The sequence below is a fragment of the Mesoplodon mirus genome, assembly GCF_964341445.2.
Source record: "Mesoplodon mirus genome assembly, chromosome: 9".
NCBI lineage: Eukaryota > Metazoa > Chordata > Mammalia > Artiodactyla > Ziphiidae > Mesoplodon > Mesoplodon mirus.
Window position 1 is genome coordinate 87,775,304 of NC_138985.1, and position 21,799 is coordinate 87,797,102.

Sequence of the window (21,799 nt, forward strand, 5' to 3'; positions counted from 1 at the left end):
TGAGAGAAACCTGTGGGATTGGGAGGTTGAAAGGACTTCTAAAGAGCAGGAAAGTCCTGTATGTGATTTTAATTCGATTGCTGTGTGGTTCCTGTATTCTTATCCATTTGGGAGGGACTTTGGATTGTCAGAGAGCACAGAATAGAAAATTACAGAAAACTTAAGCCAATGTCACTCAGATTTTACAAAGAGGAGTTCCCAGCTGACATCTGGGTTATGTATGGAAGAAAATGAGCTAAGCCTCAATCCGGGAATATTTCTAGAAAGTCCATTCTAACTTGTGGTACAATGAAGAGGCAAGAATCCAGCCAATGGAAACTGTGCAGTTGGTCAAATTAAATTGCCAATATTTGAAGAGGTTCCAGGATGACCCTAGATTGGGTAAGTCATCTGCTATTCTGGGGAAAGTAACGTCTTGGCAAGAAAAAGAAGAGTTAAAATTTGACTTGAATATTAAAAGCATAAAGGCACAGTATTTGGAAGAGACACAAATAAGGAAAATCATATTATTGAATAAAAGTACAGAAGCAATGGAGAGAGAGATACAAGATCTTTTCTTGACTAAAATATGGAAAGTAAATCAAGGGCTTAGCATGGAGAACATTCAGGATGTGGGCAATAAATTCTTGTGGGGAAGGGATTCATATTAGTATGAAGAATTGGCAGTCACGGAATGGGTCAAATAAAAACAAAATGCAGATACCGTGACTTTGGGTCTCCTGTGTTAAATATACTGGGAGAAAGATTTCAGAGGTAGAGAGGACTAAGGAGAGATGGAGATGTCATGAGAAAGTTGGGGCCAACCTGGGGACTGTGGAAAGGAAAAGAAAGGAGTGGCATAGAATAGAGAAGGGATTGCTTGTTTGGAGATAGATGGCTGTAGGGAAAGAGAGTGAGGCTTGCATTTATGGTGCGTCACTGTCACACAGGGGATTGTCAAGAGTCCTGCAGGTTCGGTTATTGATATTAGCTGTATCAGTGCAAACACCCATTTGCCCAGGGGTCTTCTTGTCCCCTGTGCCTCAGGCAGCCTCTAGGCCCCAGCACCTTACCTTTAAAACCCTTTTCAATTTAGGGCTGCTCAGCATCAGTGAAGTCAAATGAATAGAGACTAGAGCATAGATGATAGCTTCCCAGGCCCAGAACCAGGACCCCTTATTAAAAAGGACACCCCAGATGGAGATTAGTAGGGTCAGAAAATAAGAGGTGAAGAAAATGAGGAGAACGGCAAGAGACCTCAGGGCAGTAGAGTGAGCTTCCAGGCTGGAGAGTGGCTGGTGTGATGATCTTTCATCTGCCTCAGGTGTTGGAATAATAAGGCCATGAGCAAGACGGTGGAGGCCAGGAACAGGAGGAAAGGAATAATCAACACAACCACTTGCTGGTACATGGAAAAATCCCACAGGAATATCTCAAGTCTCTCAGTCATGATGCTGTTTCTAGGGAAATGCCTCATGGAGATTAGTTGAATCTTGCTGTAATGCCCAACAGCTGCAAAGATGATAGACACACAAGAAATCAGCAGAGAACCCAGCAACAGCCGAGGAACCAACCTCACAATCCTCCACTTGAGCCAGAAGATGGGGTGGCTGAAGGAGGAGACTTTGCCACAGTAGAAGACAGCAAACATGCTGGTCAACCAGAATGAAAGAATGTTAGTAAATTCCCAGACGATACTGAAGTACCAAAATTCGTAATTAGGGTGGAAGTGGGAGCAAAAGTTGTACAGCATCGATGACCACAGTTGACAGAAGCAGCAGACACCCAGGCCGGTGAGAATCATTTCCACAGGTGACAGCCTTTGGAAACTCACCCACTCTGTGCCCAGCACTACAACAGTTAAGCTGCTCTGCACAATTATTGTCAAGAACTTGAGCATATAGATGATCATGAAGAAGACAGAGAGTTGGATGGTTATCATCCTTCTATTCCAAAGAAACTTCCTGGGCACAGACTCAGAATCTCTGCAACAATTTGCAGGTAGGGACCAGATTCCTGGCCCCACTAGTGTTTCACACAAGAAAATATCTCCCTCTGGATGCAAATTTTTCTGGGCTTATTTTTGACTTTCCCATTTTCCTATCTGCAGGATTTGCTTATGCTTTGCTTGCTGGTTTGTTATCAGGCCTGGATGCAGGGAAATGTTGTTTGAATGTGGATTCTTGCTCCTGAGGTGATTTGATTATTCCCATAAAAAGCATCCCTATTTCATAACCATGCTGTTTATTTCTTCTTTATCTGCCTGAGGTGTCTTTAGCTTGTTTCCCCATCTTTTTAATAGAATATCCTGTCTTTTAACCTAAAGTTTGAACCACAGGATAGATAAATCCTTCTCTGTCCATTCACATCCTGGGTAACATTTCTGCTCATTGAGTGCTGTAACAATGTCAACTTCAGAAACCATGTGTCTCCAGCTTCTACAGCAGCTGGGCGTGGATGCTACAATCAAAGTTTGAGTGCATAGAAAAAGCAATAAAGAAAATCTTTGCTTTGAGATTCCGCCCACGAAATTGCTGGAAGCTGAGACCTTCAAGTATCCTCATCCAAGACGGGCCGCTTTCTTTACTGCCCATTGAATTTCTCAACTCAGAGAAATCACTGCACGATGCCCCCAGCACTCTCCCTACAATTGAGGTGTGGCCTCCTTGGCTATTATTCTGCCGATTCCTGTACCTTGAGCTTATGCTTTATATATGTTTGGGAAATGTTCTTGTTCCATTATCATCACCATTTTTCCCCCCTTATATGGCGAGGCTCTGTTTGTCACTGCTCCCATTGCTCAAGATGAATTGAAAGAGGGCCCTCTTAACCACTAGTAAAACATTTTAAAACATGGGGTCTACTGAATAGAGAAGCGTAGAAGCCTTGCTCTCTTTGTTTGTTTATGTATTATTGACTTCGAGCTCTCCCTTCTCTAACCAGCCTGTGGAGACAAAGGTAATCGCTGTTGATGGTAACTTCGATGTCCCTGGCCCTGCTGTAATCTGGTTCTGTAAAGTTGTAGCCCTCCGTGAAGTCCCTACTAGGTATTTCTGGAAGTGTCTCATGAGGGCTCACAAGCAAGTCTGACCCCAGTGGATGTGGAATGGGCTGATCCGTCAGGCACCTGCTGAGGATAGGCACTTGGCAGCTGCTTCCCTGTCCAGCTGTGTAGCCTGGCCTGGGCTGCACCATCCCCTGTCTGTGCTCTTGCTGCTCAAAGCTCCACCCCATAGGCCCTGAGACTGAGCTGAGCAGCCAGATGTCTGTGGGGAAGCAGCCCAGTATTCACACTCTGAACTGTTTGAGGAAACTTGGAAGCTTAACCCTTAGTCCTTCTATTCGTTGTAATCTCACTAGAGGCAAATTTGATGTGCAGTTGCCCAAACAACTACAATAGCACCCTCTTGAAGCAAGCCCTTTTTCCATCTCGATTCTGGGACCACAGTTCCAAGTATCCAGTGTCGCTGGTGTGGAAGTGAATGCGTGGTGGTGTATGGTACCTTGGAATATGAAGATGGTAATTGAAAGCCTTAGAGACAAAAAGATCCCTATAAGCAGGACACTTGTGATTTTGTAGACTTTCAGCGCTATTTTAGACAAGGGACAAACTACACATTACTTCTAAATAACTCAGTATTTAGGAATCCAGAGCTATATATGCAGACCAGAAAATGAATTCAGGAAATTAGTTCTGGAAAACTGTACCAGATAGACACCAAATATTTAATTAGCGCCTTCAAAATTGAGAGGATAATTCTGATAATTACTAGTTGATGAGGGAGACAAAGTGAAAGTCATAGAATCCTTGAAAGTAAAACAAGAAACCACTGAACTCACGGTGCAAAGGTAAACCACACTTAAAAATTACACTAGGAAACAGAATATTAGAAAGCATCTGACCTGCATTCTCAACAAAATGCAAGAATCAGGAAACTTTAAAAGGGAGATGGCACCTTTTAGTTTTCAATTAAAAGGTGAATTGGTTGAGATGTATCCAGGTATAAGAAGGGAGAAAGATAAGAAATGATGTGACGTGAAATATGCAATAATAGCATTAACACCTGCCTTTTGTCCTGGATACACTAGGCGTGTTGCCTCCGGTATTCACTGCCTCATTCTGAGAACCCTCAAGGCCTGGCTCTACTGCACTCCACAGGGGCACTCTCCATGATGATAGTGACCAATCGAATAACCCAGATTCTCTTTGTGAAAGTTTGAATGAGAGACATATAAAGTGAGTCCCTAACTGGTGGTTGATGTTCCCTGGGGTTAGGAGTTCAAAGGCTGGCTCTTTTCTTGTGTGGGCATGTGAATCCTGCAGAGCAATCTCTGGGGTCCCTTGATTCAGCAACTAGAACACAACAGCCCCTAGTAGGTACTTAGAAAATAGCTATTGAATGAATGATGAGTACAAGGAGAGCAGACCATGTGTCCTACTATATCACAAGTGTAAGGGCCTTGAAAATCATAAAACTAGCCTCCTAGCATAATAGAGAAATGCACACATGTGATTATACTCTTATGTCATTCAAATAATTGAAATTGACAAAGATGCTAAAAAATAAGTGTGCCCAAATGGACAATTTTTTAGGGAGAAACTTGTGGCTTGGACATTTAATTTGAACAAATGCTTCAAAATTGAATGAGACAAATGGTGATTATAAGTTCTTATACATCATATGTGACATTGTGGAGAGTGGTTCCCATGATCTGCACTGCTGTGAATGTGCATTTATTGATCAGTGTTTGGACCAGTGGGGTTGACAAATGGACCCCAAGTTAGTACAATATGAACTCAGCAATGTGACTTCAACAATTGTTAATATAATGTAGTTTATTTACATCATTAATGTCCCCCTTCCAGAATATTGACATCCTAATGCCCCAAACCTGTGAATATGTTACCGTATGTGGCAAAAGGGACTGTGCAGTTGTGATTAAGGACCCTGAGTGGGGAGATTATCCTGGAAAACCTGGGTGGGCCCAATGTAATTACAAAGGTCTTTATAAGAGGAGGCAGGAGGTCAGAGAAGGAGATGATACAATGGAACAGATTAGAGTCATGACCAGGTAATCCACAGGAAGCTTCTTTTCAGTCTGTGCTTAGTCTAATTTTTTCAGGATATATTTATTCTGTGGAGGAAGATGCTATTCATCCTTGAAGGTTGTGGGAATAATGATTTCATCCTCACCTTAAAATGAAGAACACTTTGTTTACCTGCCTTCCCCTTTATAATTCCCTTTCCTGAAAAATAGAACTCTTTTTCCCACAGGCTTGTCGTGGAGTTTTGCCTTTGACCCTTGTTAAACCAATCCCGAATTTGACCAAAAAATAGTGGAATCAGATGTTTCCCAATTAGCCAAACACATTTTCTTCCTTGTGTTACTGGAATTCTGTAACAGTCAGAATCGATCTTTTTCACGTGGCAATGGCTCCCAAAGGGTCAGCATTTGAAAAGAATATCTAATAGTAACTAACATGGTCCAAGCACACGATCCAAACTCATTCTCTCTTCTGTTTTTAATTCTGCCATCAACCTGTGCAGCCTGAAGCAAGTTCATTTTTTTCTTGCTTTTTATCTCATTCTTTAAATAAGAATCATAGCATTAATTTGTTTAGCCTCCAATTTATTGAATGTACGCATTACTGAAACCCTGGGAGCATGTACCCAGTCAATTGGCAAATTGCAAATTGTAGAAAATACAAGAACTATAATTTAATACTAAAATGATGCCATCCAAAGGCCTTAGGCAAAATTCTGGCCAAAAGGAGTTAAAGACCATCCCCACCATCAACAGCAAAACAACTGTGATTCAGGTGACAGACAACTCCATTCAGCACTGCCTCTGTTTTCATCACTCTTCCCAGGCACTGGCCCTGCTGCCTTAGAACATTTCAACACTCAAGGTGCAGAGCCTCTGGTGATCTGAGGTAACATGGAGGAGAATAACACTCCTCCTCTCCTGTTATATTCAGTTAGAGGGGGGGAAAATAAAGCCACAAACACACTCCAGAGCCTCAGAGATGTTTTCTTTACTTTGTATCTCTCCCTAGGACATAGCACAAGTCCATGAGGTTGGGTGGGGTTAAAGCAATTGAATGATAAACACCACCCTCAGAGACATTCCTCTCTTGCAGTGTCTAAAGCTGTGATCCCTATGGATTAACAGCATCGGCATTTCCTGGAGAATAGTTAGAAATGCAAATTCTTGAGCCCTACCCACACCTATTGAATCAGAGATTCTGGGAGGGAGACCCAACAATCTGAATTTTAACCAGGCTTCTAGGTGATTTTGATGCTTGATTCAGTTTGAAAATCATTGATTGAAACACATCATATCTGGTTCCTTCTAGCCTGGGGAGGACTCAGGTCCTTGTACGTACAGGCTACCCTGTGGCCACTCCTCAGGAAGCTCCAGCTTAAATAGATTTATCAGTCTCCAATGGCAGGCCCAACTTCGGCCCAAGCTGAGACTTTCTCAACATATAAAAGAAGTGAGATCTTTGGTTTTGTTTTTAATAAATGATGTCCTACTATGAAAATTTCTTTGTTCTAGTTTTGGGGCAGAATAAAATTTTCAGATGTTGAAAAGAGGGATTTTGGAATAAATCTTTACTAAAAATATGTGGTGGTGGGGAGTGAGAGGTTGACTATGGAAGAGCTGTGAGAAATCTTCACTTGGTTACCTTCTGTATGTTTCTCAACTACAAGGTCAGTAACTCATCAGCCAGTGCTGGGTGCACACAGTGGTGCCCACTCTGTGCATCCAAGGGATGACTTGGATACCTCTGTACCACCAAAGCATTTGCACAGGAAAAAGACAACAGGGAAAGTGCAAACAGCAGGATAGAAAGAGATGAAGATGAAGAAAAAAGGAATAAGAACAAAGAGAAAGAGGACAAGCATTCTCAAACCTCCTGGTCTTTGTCCCATCTCAGAATTTGGAGTTGTTCATGGGCTGCCTATACCCTCTTTGTAGAGGCAAGAAAGGCTCTGCAGGGACTATGTCCCTGGAGTTTGAAAACAATCATTTCTCAAGGATAAACCACGTGTGACTATCCTGCTAGTCTAGGTCCAGCCACCTTCCCCCAAACCTTCATACCCATAAATGCATACATTTTTTAAAGATAAGTAACAGCATGTTTTTGTATGGTGCAAATGATCTAGTAGAGGAGGGGAAACTGATGATGCAGGAGAGAGAGACAGAGAGGAAACTAACTTCTGGGAGCGTTGTCTTTAGTAAGCAAGAGGTGGTAGGACTTAGTCAAGTAGAGGAGTTGGCCTTTGCTGCATGCAAGGATTTTTTTCCCCTAGTAGCAGGAGGAAAAGAAGCATACACGTGGTGATAACATGTAGAAGTTCCTTTCTTACGCGTGTTTTTCAGTGAGGTGGGAAACAAGGTTCCGTGAGTTGAGAGTGAGGAAGCGATGGGAATATTGGAATTTAAAGACAGAGGCGAGTTTGCACAGTAGATCTTTAGGAGACAAAGACGTCGCGGGGTTGTGCTTCACAGAACTCTAGAGGGCAGTATTTGCATAGACTAGTCAGCAAGGAGCTGTGGCGGCTGTGGCTATGAAAATGTGCTGCTCAGATTGCCTGCTGCTGGGAATGTAATTGGTGAGCCAAGCTTCTGGATCCAGAACCACATTTGCAATAAGAGCCATGCTTCCCGTGTGCTGGGCTCACCTAGTGACTGAGCATGGCAGAGGTAGAAGGAGGAATAATGCTGATTCATTCCTGTGAGATGCGGGACTCATCAACTGTGACTTTGACTCAAGGACACTCTTCCTTCAGGCCAGGACTTTCTGAAAACTGCACTGCAGCTCAGGAATCTTCCTCCCCTTCATAGAGGTCAAGTCTCATCTCAGGCTGGATTCTATCTTTGTCTTCTCCAGCTTCATCCTCCTTTTTTTTCACAGACGTTTCTCCAATAAATCTCTTGCATATCTAATACTATTTTGGTATCTCCTTTTTGGAAGTCTGAACAAACATAAGTGATACCAGGAGTGGTCTGAGAAACAGGTGATCAAATGGAGTTTGGACTGACAAACTCATCTCCCAGCAGGCAAAGAGGACCTCAATATGAGGGTTATTTAGGGCACAGATTGTCCTTGGCACAGTATGGTAGCCTGGTTGCTAAAGATTTCACTAGTGGTGAAGTAGTCAGAGAAAGACAAATACGGTATAACATATGTGAAATCTAAAAAAGCCAAATTCATAGAAACAAGGATAAAATGGTGGTTGCCAGGGATTGAGGGGTGAGGAAAATGGGGTTATGTTGGTCAAAGGAGATAAAATTCCAGCTATAAGCTGGATAAGTTCTGGGGATCTAACATACTTGAAAGTTGTTAAGAGAGTAGATCTTAAATGTTATCACCACAGAAAGAATGGTGATTATGTGAGGGGATGGAGGTGTTGACTAATCTTATTATGGTAATCATTTTGCAATATATACATGTATCAAATCATCATGTTGTACACCTTAAACCTAAGTATATGTTTATAATATCTCAGTAAGGCTGGAAAAAATAACAGACTAGACCCTGCAGATGAAAAAATCAGTGAACTTGAAGAAATAACAATAGAATGTATATGAAACCAAACTCAGAGAGAAAAAAAGCTAAGCCAGGGAGAGGGAGAGGGCGAGGGCGAGGGTGAGAGAGAGAGAGAGAGAGAGAGAGAACACTGCTGTAGAACAGCTTCAAGTAGCCTAATATACATGCAGCTGGAGTCCCTGAAGGAGATGAGATGGGGGAGAAGGGAAGGAACAGAGAAACATTTGAAGATATGTTTAAAAAAAATAAGGTAGTCTCTGTAGAAAAATAGAAAAATAAAGCATAATACATCTAATCAGTGTAATATTATTCACTGCTAAAAATAAATGAGCTATAACGTCATGAAATAAATCGAGGAACCTTCAATGAATATTACTAAGTGAAAGAAATTAATTTGAAAAACCTACATAGTCTATAATTCCAATTGTATGACATTCTGAAAAAGGCAGAATTATGGAAGATCAGTGGTTATCAGGGGTTGGGGGAGTATGGAGGACTTTTAGGGCAATGAAACTATTCCGTTTGATACTGTAATGGTAGATACATGTCATTGTACGTTTGGCAAAACCCACAGCACATACATCACCAAAAGTCAACCTTGATGTAACCTATGGACTTTGGGTGGTGACAATAATGTGTCAGTGTAGATTCACCGATTGTAACAAATGTATTACTCTGGAGCAGGATGTTGATGCGGGGGAAGCTGTGTGTGGGGGGATGGGGGGGGACAGGAGGTATGTGGGAACTCTCTGTGCTCTCCGTTCAATTTTGCTGTGAAACCTAAAACTCCTCTAAAAAAACTAAAATCTATTTAAAAAAAGAATGGTCGGAAAAATTTCCAAATTCATGAAAATTATAAACCTACGGATCCAAGAATCTCGATAAACTCCAAACACAAGAAACATGAAGAAAATTATGCCAAAGCATATAATAACAAAATTACTTGAAACCAACGCTAATGAGAAAATCTTATAAGTAGCCAGAGCACAAAGATGCATTAGATACAGAAGAAAAATAAGTATGATAGAAGACTTCTTGTAGGAAACAATGAAAGCCAGAAGGTAGTGGGGCAAAATTTTAGTACACTGAAAGAAAAATTTTAAACTTTCAACCTTAAATTCTATAACCACAAAAATATCTTTCAGGAATTCAGGTCAGATAAATACTTTTTCAGGCATATGAAAGCTGAAAGATTTCATCTTTAGCTGACTGACCAGATCCAGTGCTGGCAATAATATGGAGAAATTGGAGCTCGTCTATATTATTGGTGGAAGTGTGAAATGCTGGGAGACTTGGAAAACAGTTTGGCGGTTTCTTTAAAAGTTAAACATACACCTACCATATGATATGGCTATTCCATTCCTAGGTATTTATTTACCCAAGAGAAAGAAAACATATGTTTGCACAACAACAAAAACCCCCAACATTTTGGGTAACCCTAAGTATCTGAAATTTTTTCTTACTTCTGTTAGGGTAGTATCTTTGCTCATTTTAGACCTTCATAATTGAAAGTTTAAAAAAATGGAAAGTTAAAAGCTCTAACATGCAACTTATCTAGAGAATACTCATTTGTTGACATACCACAAATTACTGTTTTATGAAATGAGATTTACGTGTAACAGATGAACTCTCTTTCTTTGTTTTTGTTTTTTTTGGGGGTCATGTAATTCCTTGGTCTTGTTTTAACCATGTGGGGAATGAGCTTAAGAGATAGAAGGCTTTTATGTTTTTCCTGGGATCCTCTAGATACTTAAAAATTCTTTTTACTGTTAAGAAGAAATCATGCTTAAGAGGCCACATAAGCTTTTTAACTTGCTCACCTCAAGAAAAAGTATTTTGTTTGTCTCTTCCCTCCCCTTCCTGGGACATTCTCATTTGATGGATTTAGGAATTTATTTTGTGTTTATATTGTGTATATTTTACACAGTATTTCTATACAATACAATTTCTGTATATTATGATGTTTTGACATCTTGAAAAACTTTTCTGGATGGGGAGAGACTGGTCCTACCAGAGCTAGCCAATTCTTACAGTTAGCAAAGGGCCCACCCAGCCAGGAGCATGCTAGCGATATGCAAACTAACCTTTCAACCTCTATCTAGTTAGTAAAAGAAAGACTTATAAAATGTCTAATAAAATTTTGAGGGCAAAATTTCCCAACTGTAATTTGCAATTTTTGGTTTGCTTGTAAATCCTATAATATTTCTATTAACAAAGAGAAAACGAAGCAAGTAGAACATAAGTCAGTGAAGACTGTATCCAATAAATAACATATTCTGACGATTAGTCTGTTGCTTACATTTTCACTTATTTGTATTCTCTCTCATTTTCACATATATTTATATTTTCAACTTAGTCTCTTAGATCTTCCTTTAATCTCCTTCCAGAGAAAGATAGTGGGCACAGAAAGACTCACATGAATTCAAATATTATCATGTATATGTAAGATAGTCATATTATGTTAAAACATACAGCATGCCAGTTTCAGTATCTCTTCCCAGTTTTTCACAATGTAATTTATTATTTTGGATATGATGCATCAGCTTATTTCTTTCCTTTGAATCTAGGTAAACACGAGAAAGTGCCTTTCTGGACATATGAGGAATAAAAATATGTAACTTAGGTAAACTAGCTGGTCATTTAGCAATTTATAAAAAAAACCCTTTATTCTCATGGTAGCATACACAGGGTTTCTGAGGAATCAAAATCCAGATCAGAGTCTTCGGGCTTTTGCTTGACCGAACTATTCTCCCTTATAATACTCTGCAATTGGAGTAAAGGTGAGAAAAAAAGGAAACAGAACAGAGAGAGTGAACATGAAGGCTGAGTTTTTTTTTTTTTTTTTTTTTGATAGGATATTTAAAATTTTGTTTTGCCTCGGAAAATGGGGAAATAGAAAACTGGAAAAAAAATAAAGATATTTATGGTAGTAATATAATATTTGAGATAAAAGTAGATAACACCTTTTACACAGCAACAAATATTTTGAGAATCATTTAACTTTGCTTCATTAAGTACGAGAATTTAGTTGATCCAATAAAAAAAGTTATCCATAATGATTGGATTTTTCTTGGGAATCAATAAACAAATTAGAAGTGAGCCCCTGCTACAGATGGAACACCCTTGGATTGAGGATGATGGTGAACGGGCCCGACATGGTACAGATTCTTACTCCTGAGGTTGAGGCAGGAGAAAAAAAAGATCCTAAGAAACCCTGAGTCCTACTCAAAGACCTGTGCATCATCCTTGTTTCAATAAAAATTTAAGTGCCAATTACATGTTTTGGTTATTACCCATCCACTGTTGCTATGAAAATGTTGCTGGACCTCACCATTAATCAAACCCCATGGCAAGAGGAGTAATTAGCCTTATAGCCATTGCTCCCCCACCCCACCCCCATCTCCCAGCCTGAGGGAGGACGCCCTGGGTGAGAGAGGAACCTCTCACAAGTGACAGGTACGGGGAGATAAGGGCTGGTGCCTCTCCCTCCTACTTTGTTCTTTGGAGCAAAATGAATTGGCCTTTGCTTCAAGAGTCTGGGTTTGATGAATATTCAGTTGAACTGGACTGCGATAAACGATCCTCAACCCCCTTCTCATTCCTCTAGCTAATCCAGCCATCTGGAAGAATTAATGGCATTTCTTATGTTCCAGTTTATCATCTTTGAACCTCCTAGATCCAACAGCCGTAGAGAAGCAACAAGCCTGCCCCTCCTACAGTCACCTCCATGGCTCCAAATCCAGCTTTTCAGTTGCTCATGACGAAAATATTGGAGTCGCTGCTGACTCCTTTCTTTCATATCCCAAATCCCATCCATTAACAAACACAGGTATTCAAAACCTATCACTTCTTATTACCTCTGCTACTAATATCCTGGAGTGAGCTGCCATTGTTCCTGACCTCAAGAATATTGAAATAGCCTTTCTACCATGTCTGACTCCACTGTTGCCATCCACTATTTATTCTAAACACAGTGTCCAGAGATACACTACCAAATGTAAAATAGATAGCTAGTGGGAAGCAGCCGCATAGCACAGGGAGATCAGCTCAGTGCTTTGTGACCACCTGGAGGGGCGGGATAGGGAGGGTAGGAGGGAGGGAGAGCAAGAGGGAAGAGAAATTGGGACATATGTATATGTATAACTAATTCACTTTGTTATAAAGCAGAAAGTAACACACCATTGTAAGGCAATTATACACCAACAAAGATGTTAAAAAAAAAAAAAATGTAAGCCCTACCGTGTTACTCCTCTGCATGAAATCCTCCAATAGCTTCTCATATTATAATGGTCTACCAGACCCTACAAGATCTTCCTTTCTCCAACCCCATCATTTCTCTGACTATGCAGGCTCCAACTGCAGAGTCTCTTGGGGTCTTTTCATTATTATTCCCAGTCTCACTTAACTTCTTCTCCCAGATAACTAGTTTATTGTCTCAGCACCTTCTGGTCTTTGCTCAAATACACCTTCACAAGGAGACTTTCTTTTATCCTTTACTTAAGATTGCATTTTCTCCTTCCTTAGCCCTATGTCACTGGTCTTATCCTCTCCTCCTCCCTTTTTTTCTCATGGCATTTCTTCCCAACCATGTACTAAATTATTTGTTTAGAGTCTGCTCTCTGCACCAGAATGTAAGCATCGTGATTGCAAAAACTTTGTTTTGAGCACTGCTGTATCCCCAGTGCCCACAACAGTGGCGGGACCAAAATAAGCCCAGTGAATATTTTCTTGAAAGATTTTTTGAATTTTGCTAATGCTACTCTAAGCTTTTCTAAAGCTGTTCCTAACTTCTTGAGAATATTTTGATCATTATAACAAAGAGGACCAGATGAAGGAATGTGGATTGGAAGTACATCTCATGTTGTGGAAATAATTCAACACGAATGCTATAATGGTATTGAAACCATAGGGGTCTCTTCATGGAGAAATCTAGCATCTGCATTTACACAGCTAAAAGTTGCCACTGGTGGCGGTTTGGCCTTGTGTCTGGAGAATGTACTGTTTCATTAATTATTTCATGGAGCAATAGTCCAAGATTTCATTTCACCAAAGGGGTAAATTTGTAAACAGTATCAGAAGTCAAATGGAGAGGTGGTGAGGAAAATAAAAGGAGTACTTGAGAAAAACGTCAGTTGGGTACAGTAACTCTGTGATTATGAAATATGATAATAAACAATATGCTGTTGCTTTGAATATCCTCAAAAATTAGATATGTACAGGATGTTCTTTTCCTTTTCTGTTGTCATGTGCTAAAATAGCACATTTTTAAAAATTACCTTGGAATGCAGTGACCTGACTAGAGAATGTTTATCAGAGGAAAAGTCTACTTGTCTCTCGCCTCCCCGACATACCTCAGTCTTTTCCTCCAGAAGCCCTGCCCCAGTTGGGGTTGGTTTTCAGTATCCTTTATTTTCATCCATTTCACTTGCTCCTTTTTCCCTGGTGACTTCTTCATCAGCCCTTCAGTATTGCTCTTGCCACCATCCTGACTTGCCCATCTGTAGTAATGTTCTTTGACGATTTTTCTGTGCCTAAGCTCCCATGTCTAGGTCTTGGGTCACTTCAAAGCTCAACACCAACATTTTCCCTCCTTCCTATTTAATTTCGCCTCCTACTCTCGATTCCTCAACTAACAATAGCGCTTAACCAAGTCTTTGTAAAGGAGATTTTTCATTGATCCTATGTCTCTATCCTTCAGGGAAATGGATTTTTCTCTCCTTGCTGGGACTGTCCTCCTCACATTACCCCTTCATCTCATCCTGTCCCACTTCCTTTGGAGTTATTTTCACATTTTGTCCTCTCCCTTACCAGTATTATCTTTCTGTCTCCTCAGGCTTTTTATACCCTCAAACATTCTCAATATTCCCAGGTGACAAAATCAAAACAAACAAAAACTAAACAATCAGAATCAAAATTGTGCAAAATCCTGCTAATCCTTATAGCCTTTTTTCAACCCCTAATGTTTTAAAGCAAAACTCCAGGGTGTAGACTTGCCCAATTTCTGTTTTCTATTTCTCTTCACACTTTATGATCTATTTCTTTCTGTACCATTTGCCTGAAACCACTCACACCTGTATCATCCATTACTTTCTGTTATTCTGCCCCTAATTATTTAGTGTCACCTTCTTTCTGCAAGGGACTGTATTAGGAAGTATGGAGGCTGAATTAGACAGTGAGCACACTAACTCACCCCAGATTGCTTCTACGCAGAAAGTTTAGGTTATTTACTGAGTGTTGGTTAGAAAATGTGTGGGAAAAGGTAATTGGATGTAAAAAGCAGAAGGTAAGGGAAATAAGAATTGTAAATAGAAGTAGCACAAGAGACAAATGATAACTAACAGTAAGTGAAGAATGCCACAGTGTAATGAGAACAGAATTCCCTGGTCAGACTGACTGGGTTAAAGTCTTGGCTTCCCCACTTAATAGTTCTGTGACTTTGGCCAAATTACATACCTCCTTAAATTTGTTTTCTATAAAATGGGAAGACAGTTATAGCCACATCAAAAGGTTGGCTTGAGGGTTTAAAAAAAAGTCCATGCAAAGAATTTAGTTCATTGCCTAGTACTTAGTAAATGCTCAATAAATATCAATTATCTTTACTGTCAACGGTCTACTAAAGATACCATGACACTGTGAGAGACGAGAAGGGGAAAAAGTTTTAAATTTAATTTTTCAAATATTCTTTTGTTTTAAGGAATTTGAAATAGTTTTTGTGTGTGTGGTGCTACAGAGCTTATTTTAATATGATTAATGTCAGTAGTGCCTACTGTCCACTGTATTCTTTTATGTTTTTAATGCTGTATTATTTGGAATTTGTGGTAAAGACTGCTAGTTGCTCTCAATATCCATTTCCCTCTTCCTTTGTAGTAACAGAATCTTGATTTTTAGCTGGTTACCTTGTAGTCCAGGGGTCCCCAACCCCTGGACTGTGGACCAGTACCAGTCCTCAGCCTGTTAGGAAGCAGGCCGCATGGCAAGAGGTGAGTGGCGGGCGAGCAAGCGAAGTTTCCTCTGCCGCTCCCCATTGCTCCTCATCGCTCGCATTACCACCTGAATCATCCACCGCCTCACCCCCATCCGTGGAAAAATTGTCTTCTACCAAACTGGTCCCTGGTGCCAGAAAGGTTGGGGACCACTGTTTCTATTTAAAAGACTACATTTCCCAGACTCCTTTGCAACTACACGTAACCAGGTAACTACGTTCTGGCCAAAGCATTGTAAGCCCACATGATGTGTGGAGTATCAAGGAGTCCTCCCCTTTCTCCATCTTGTTGCTTGGAATGTGGGTATGAGAGCTGGAGCTCCAGCAACCACACTGGATCATAAATCAGCCCACCAAGGCTTCTAAGGCAGCAAGGTAAAAGAAGCCTAAGTCTCTGATGGCCGTGGAGCTGCTATCATTTCCAGGGACTGCCTACTTTTAGAATCCTTTTTTGAGCAACATAAACTTCTATTTTCCTTAAGATGATATTATTTTTCTTCTTATTTTTGTTACAACTGCTATATGCAACTGTGCCTAATTCTGACACAGACTGCTTTTCAGTTACCTTCCTTTGATAATCTACTTCAATTTTCTCTTTTCCTTATATTTCTGATCTAAGATTTTTCTAAAACATACAAAAGATGACATGCACTCCAAATGAGTTGAATTATCAATACATTTTTATTTTTAAACATTTTCTATTAATTAGTGTTGTAATATTCTACTAATTTGGTAGCACGATCTCATTGTTTTCTGTTTTACATTAATCCATTCATTACCCTGTTAAGAAACAAACAAACAAATAGTTTTGCTAAGTGAGAAAGTAGAACAATGGGTGGTTAATCATCTGTTGGAGAGAATAGGGAAGGAATAACATCGTTAAAAGAGATTTTAAAAAATGTTGCTTTCCTCAGAGAGTAATTTGAAAAGGGGCCAGTTATTTTAGTGTGGATTTTGTCATGAGAGGTGAGAATATTGAAAAAGGTTGTTTGTGTTCAGGTGCTTCAATCACAATGTGGGAAGACTGCCTCCTTTAAAAGCGACTGTAGTGTATAAGTAAGAGGCCGACACAGAGAGAACATAGTAATCAAGATTTACTAAGCACGGGTCACAAAGGCAATGTAAGTCATTGAGGCTGAATTCGGAAGATGAACAACACAGACCCGTAACCATGGAAACACAATGGGCCAAGGATAATTCTAAACCTCTGATCAGTTTTTGTTTAGTATTAAATGCCACTTGGAAAAGAAGGAAAATGAAGTGCTGAGGATACCCAGACGTACACTTCATAAACTTTTTAAAGCCAAATAAGCAGAGAGATATTGAATGTTTGCTGTGAATGTTTGCTAAAGGCAGGTTCATATGCCAATACTTGTCTAATCAGACACAGGAATGTGTTCTCACAGAGGAAGTGCCAGGACTAGCACAGTTTTCATTCTTCTGTTGGTATAAAAGGTAGAAAATCAAAGTTACTAAAGGTACATGACCAGATATATGAAGTGATTGATAGAAATAAAACAGTGTGAACATTTATAGACCATTTAGTCTCTAACACTCTTACACTGAAAGAAGGGGCATAATATTACTGAATTTCAGGTTAATCCATTTCATTCAATTAATGACCATTTATTGGCATCTTTTATGTACACAGGACTGCAGTTAGCAACTGCAACCTGCCTAAGACTCAGTTCTGATGGGTGAATAGTGCAGTCAGGAGGCATGTGAAGATGGCATTTGGAAAGTAACATGGTTCTCATTGAAGTCTTGGAATGCAAGCTCAACACTCCATAAGGAAAATCTCCCAGACCCTCATCACAGTATATTTATTCTTATTTTATACAGTATTGGGTTAAATTTGAATCTCTGATTACCAGGCACCTAGCAGATTAGAAGCAAAATCTAAGAAGAAGGAACAAAGGCCCTACAATGGTCACATTGTCACTGGCGGGGATGCCAAGTATGACTCCTGAGTACATGAGTGACGAATAACAATGAGAGATTGAAAAACATTTTTAAAAGGGATGATTAAAACCTTGAGGGTAATAACTTGCAGTGCCTAGCTTTGAATTTGATGACCCTACTTAACTAATCAGGCATCAAAGTATATTATATTACATATTATATAATAGAGAATAATAATTGTTGATAACTAACATTTATTGAGTTCTTACTAAGTGCTAGGCACTGGGTAGGCATTTTGAATATATTTATTATATCATTTAATCCTTGTAACAACCATGTGCTATAGATATTACTATCACCCTTATTTTACAGATGAGGAAGGTCTCAGACATTTTACTGCAATGTGTTGGTAAACTTTGAGGGGCTGAAATGTGATTCAAACTCTGGTCTCTAGGACTGTAAGTCCTATGTTTTTAAAATACCTTTATATCACCTTTTACTATACTGTGCTGCATCTCAAAAGAGAAATACAATTTTGAACCCATTTTCTTTTTACCTAGAAGAGAAGTGAGCTAATCAAGCTGTAGTGGCAATAGTTGTGTTCATTGAAAGTTTAGCATATGCCAAGCACTGAATTATAGTCATTATTTCATTTACCAGCACAGCTCTAGCAGGGGAACACTCTTAGTATTCCCGTTCAACTGCCAAACAAACTAGGTTTTAGAGAAGCGTCACTTGTTCACAGTCACACAACTTTTAATTAGCGGAATGGAGTTAGCGGGATCTAGATTAGTGGGATCTAGAACCGGATATTCCTATTTCCGGGGGGCGGGGAGGTCTCTGGCAGGCTGTAGAAAAGTGGGTTCTCTCCTTCACCTGAAGTCAGACTTGCACCTTAGTTTCTCCTAGACTTTTCCAACTCCCTCTCTATTTTTTCACATAGGCACTTATTTCTTATATTACATTCCTTGTACATTTAGTCCCACCTTGATATCTACTTCTCAGAGAACCTAGACTAACATAGTTACTTGGTGTTTGCTCAAAAATTTCAGACAGGCAGAGGGTGGAACGGTATCCTGAATTGCCTTAGTAGGTACTTAAAAGTATAAGTTGACAAATCCCTTTAATGGAATTCCATTCCCTGGTATTCAAAAGCTTCCATCTCATTGTTTATTTTAAAAAATCACTTATGGCTGAGTAATATTCCATTGTATATATGTGCCACATCTATACAATGGAATATTACTCAGCCATAGTTGATCTAGAGTCTGTCATATAGAGTCAAGTAAGTCAAAAAGAGAAACAAATACCATATGTTAACACATATATATGGAATCTAAAAACAAAAACAAAAACATGGTTCTGAAGAACCTAGGGACAGAACAGAAATAAAGACGCAGACATAGAGAATGGACTTGAGGACACGGGGAGGGGGAAGGGTAAGCTGGGACGAAGTGACAGAGTGGCATGGACATGTATGCACTACCAAACGTAAAATAGATAGCTAGTGGGAAGCAGCCACATAGCACAGGGAGATCAGCTCGGTGCTTTGTGACCACCTAGAGGGGTGGGAGAGGGAGGGAGGGAGGGAGGGAGGGAGACACAAGAGGGAGGGGATATGGGGATATATGTATATGTATAGCTGATTCACTTTGTTATACAGCAGAAACTAACACACCATTGTAAAGCAATTATACTCCAATAAAGATGTTAAAAAAATCAATTAAATTAGACCTATCTAAAATGAGGTGTCATTCCCATTTTGGCAAAGTCCTAAAAGAAGTTGGTGCAGGGCATTGCAAGGTACTGATGGATTCCAAAGCAGCATCAGCTCTGCAGAGGAGTTGATTCATGTGTATCTGTCTGGGCGCTACACTCAGTATCTGTGAAATAGAGGCTGGACACTGTAGGAGGGATGGTCCCCATGTCCTTTCTGTTTCACAAGGAAAGCCTGAAGAGTACTGGTTTTTTCTTCCCCCAGTCAGTTATTTAGTGTGACTCTATCCTAGGTTCTGGCCAGTTTTCCCACCTGTCCTAGAGTTGGGAGAGGCTTAGATGCAATTTTTCTGTTTTCATGTCTATTATAGCAGGCAATTATGATTCTGCTAGCTAAAACCCATTTTAATGTCACTATGATTTGGATTAAAGTGAAAGGAAATGAAACTTTCACCTAAATGTGCATCACTTCAAAAACTTGAAGTAGCCCTTATTAAAAAAAAAAGGTTTAGTTTTTGTGGGACTATTTAGGCTTTAAATTCCTTTGGAGAGCTAACGGTCTTTGAGTCTCTGTGTCTCCAAATATGTAAGGAAAATCTATTTCTTCTATGGATGTAAGACCTATGATTTTATTCTCTTGGGTAGTAACCACAGATGGCCTCAGACTCTTGTCAAGCATTTTGCATGTTCATGAATGTAGAAGTGAAAAAAACAAATGTACTTCTAGTCTTAAAGAGTTAGGTTATATATTTCTTGGTTTGGGCAACTCAGAAATCAGAAAATGTAAATAATATGTGATAATTTAATAATAACCACAATTAATGAAAGCAGCCATATTAGTTTCTGTTGTTGTTTTAACAAACCACTAATTTAGTGGTTTAAAACAACACAAATTTATTTTCTTACAGTTCTTGAGGTCAGAAGGCTAAAAGGAGCCTGCAGGGTGGTGTTCCTTCTGACAGTTCCCAGGGAGAATTCATTTCCTTGCCTTTTGAGATTTTCGGAGGCTGCCTGCCTTTTTTGTCGTGTAGACTGTTTGTCTTCAAGGCCAAGAGCGTGGAGTCCTCAAATCTCTCTCTCCCCTCTGCTTCAGTCACCACGTCTTCTTCTCTGCCTCTGTTGTTACATTGCCTTCTCTGACTCCTCCTGCCTCCATTTATAAGGACCCTTGTGATTTACATTGGGCCCATAGGATAATCCAGGGAAATCTCCCCACCTCAAGATGCTTAACTGAATCACATCTGCAAGATCCCTTTTGCCATGTAAGGTAACATACTCACAAGTTTTGGAGATTAGGACAAGGACATCTTTGGGGAACCATTATCCTGCCTACCACAGTAGTCTTACCAGTAATAACAGACACAAGCTAAAACAATGAGAGTTAAAAAAAAATACACTTATTCCAATAGAACTACCATATGGCCCAGCAATCCCACTACTGGGCATATACACTGAGAAAACCATAATTCAAAAAGAATCATGTACCACAATGTTCATTGCAGCACTATTTACAATAGCCAGGACATGGAAGCAACCTAAGTGTCCATGGACATATGAATGGATAAAGAAGATGTGGCACATATATACAATGGAATATTGCTCAGCCATAAAAAGAAACAAAACTGAGTTATTTGTAGTGCGGTGGATGGACCTAGAGTCTGTCATACAGAGTGAAGTAAGTCAGAAAGAGAAAAACAAATACCATATGCTAACACATATATATGGAAGCTAAAAAACAAACAAAAATGGTCATGAAGAACCTAGGGGCAGGATGGGAATAAAGACGCAGACCTACTAGAGAATTGACTTGAGGACATGGGGAGGGGGAAGGATAAGCTGGGACGAAGTGAGAGAGTGGCATGGACATATATACACTACCAAATGTAAAATAGATAGCTAGTGGGAAGCAGCCACATAGCACAGGGAGATCAGCTCCGTGCTTTGTGACTACCTAGAGGGGTGGGATAGGGAGGGTGGGAAGGAGATGCAAGAGTGAGGGGATATGGGGATATATGTATAAGTATAACTGATTCACTTTGTTATAAAGCAGAACTAACATACCATTGTACAGCAATTATACTCCAGTAAAGATGTTAAAAAAAAAATACACACATTCCATACTTGTCTGGGAGTGTAAATCCTTAAATTCTGTAAGGCATTTTTGTAATATTCACCAAAAAGCTTCAGAATAGCTTTATCCATTTGGCCCCCCCAAAAGGATTGTATCATATGTGTGTACAATATATATCATGTATCACGTGTGTATCGTGTGTATACATGACATTGTATACACACATATTTATCAGAAAGGAATATAATTACATAAATGAAAAACCTGCATCCTAGGGGAATTAAACATATTTTGATATATACATAATAATATACCAACAGTATCTTTAGTAAAATCATTTTTGAAGGATTCTCAAAAATATTGAAAAGCCTTTAACTTATTTTCATAAGTGAAAAAAAGTTATACTCTATTATATACCATATGGCCCTAAAATTCCAGATTTACATATTATAATATTTACTTATAGGCATATATAAAGGAAGAATGGATATATAGCAAAAATTTTACTGTTCACATTTGAGTAATGGAGTCTGAGTAAAACTTTGTGGATGTGCATCTCTACATTTCCCAGTTTTCTAAGTTGAATCTG

At 39.5% G+C, this 21,799-nt stretch overlaps 1 protein-coding gene across 1 annotated transcript; it reads right to left on the reverse strand.

Annotated features, from left to right (window-relative positions):
- Window positions 1–1,022: 1,022 nt before the first annotated feature.
- TAS2R16 (taste 2 receptor member 16) lies at window positions 1,023–1,942 on the reverse strand (the record flags this gene model as incomplete). The annotated part of the gene is given in 2 exon segments (XM_082632307.1): window positions 1,023–1,276; window positions 1,279–1,942. Coding segments are annotated over 2 exon segments (897 nt in total). The 5' UTR covers window positions 1,922–1,942.
- Window positions 1,943–21,799: the final 19,857 nt, after the last annotated feature.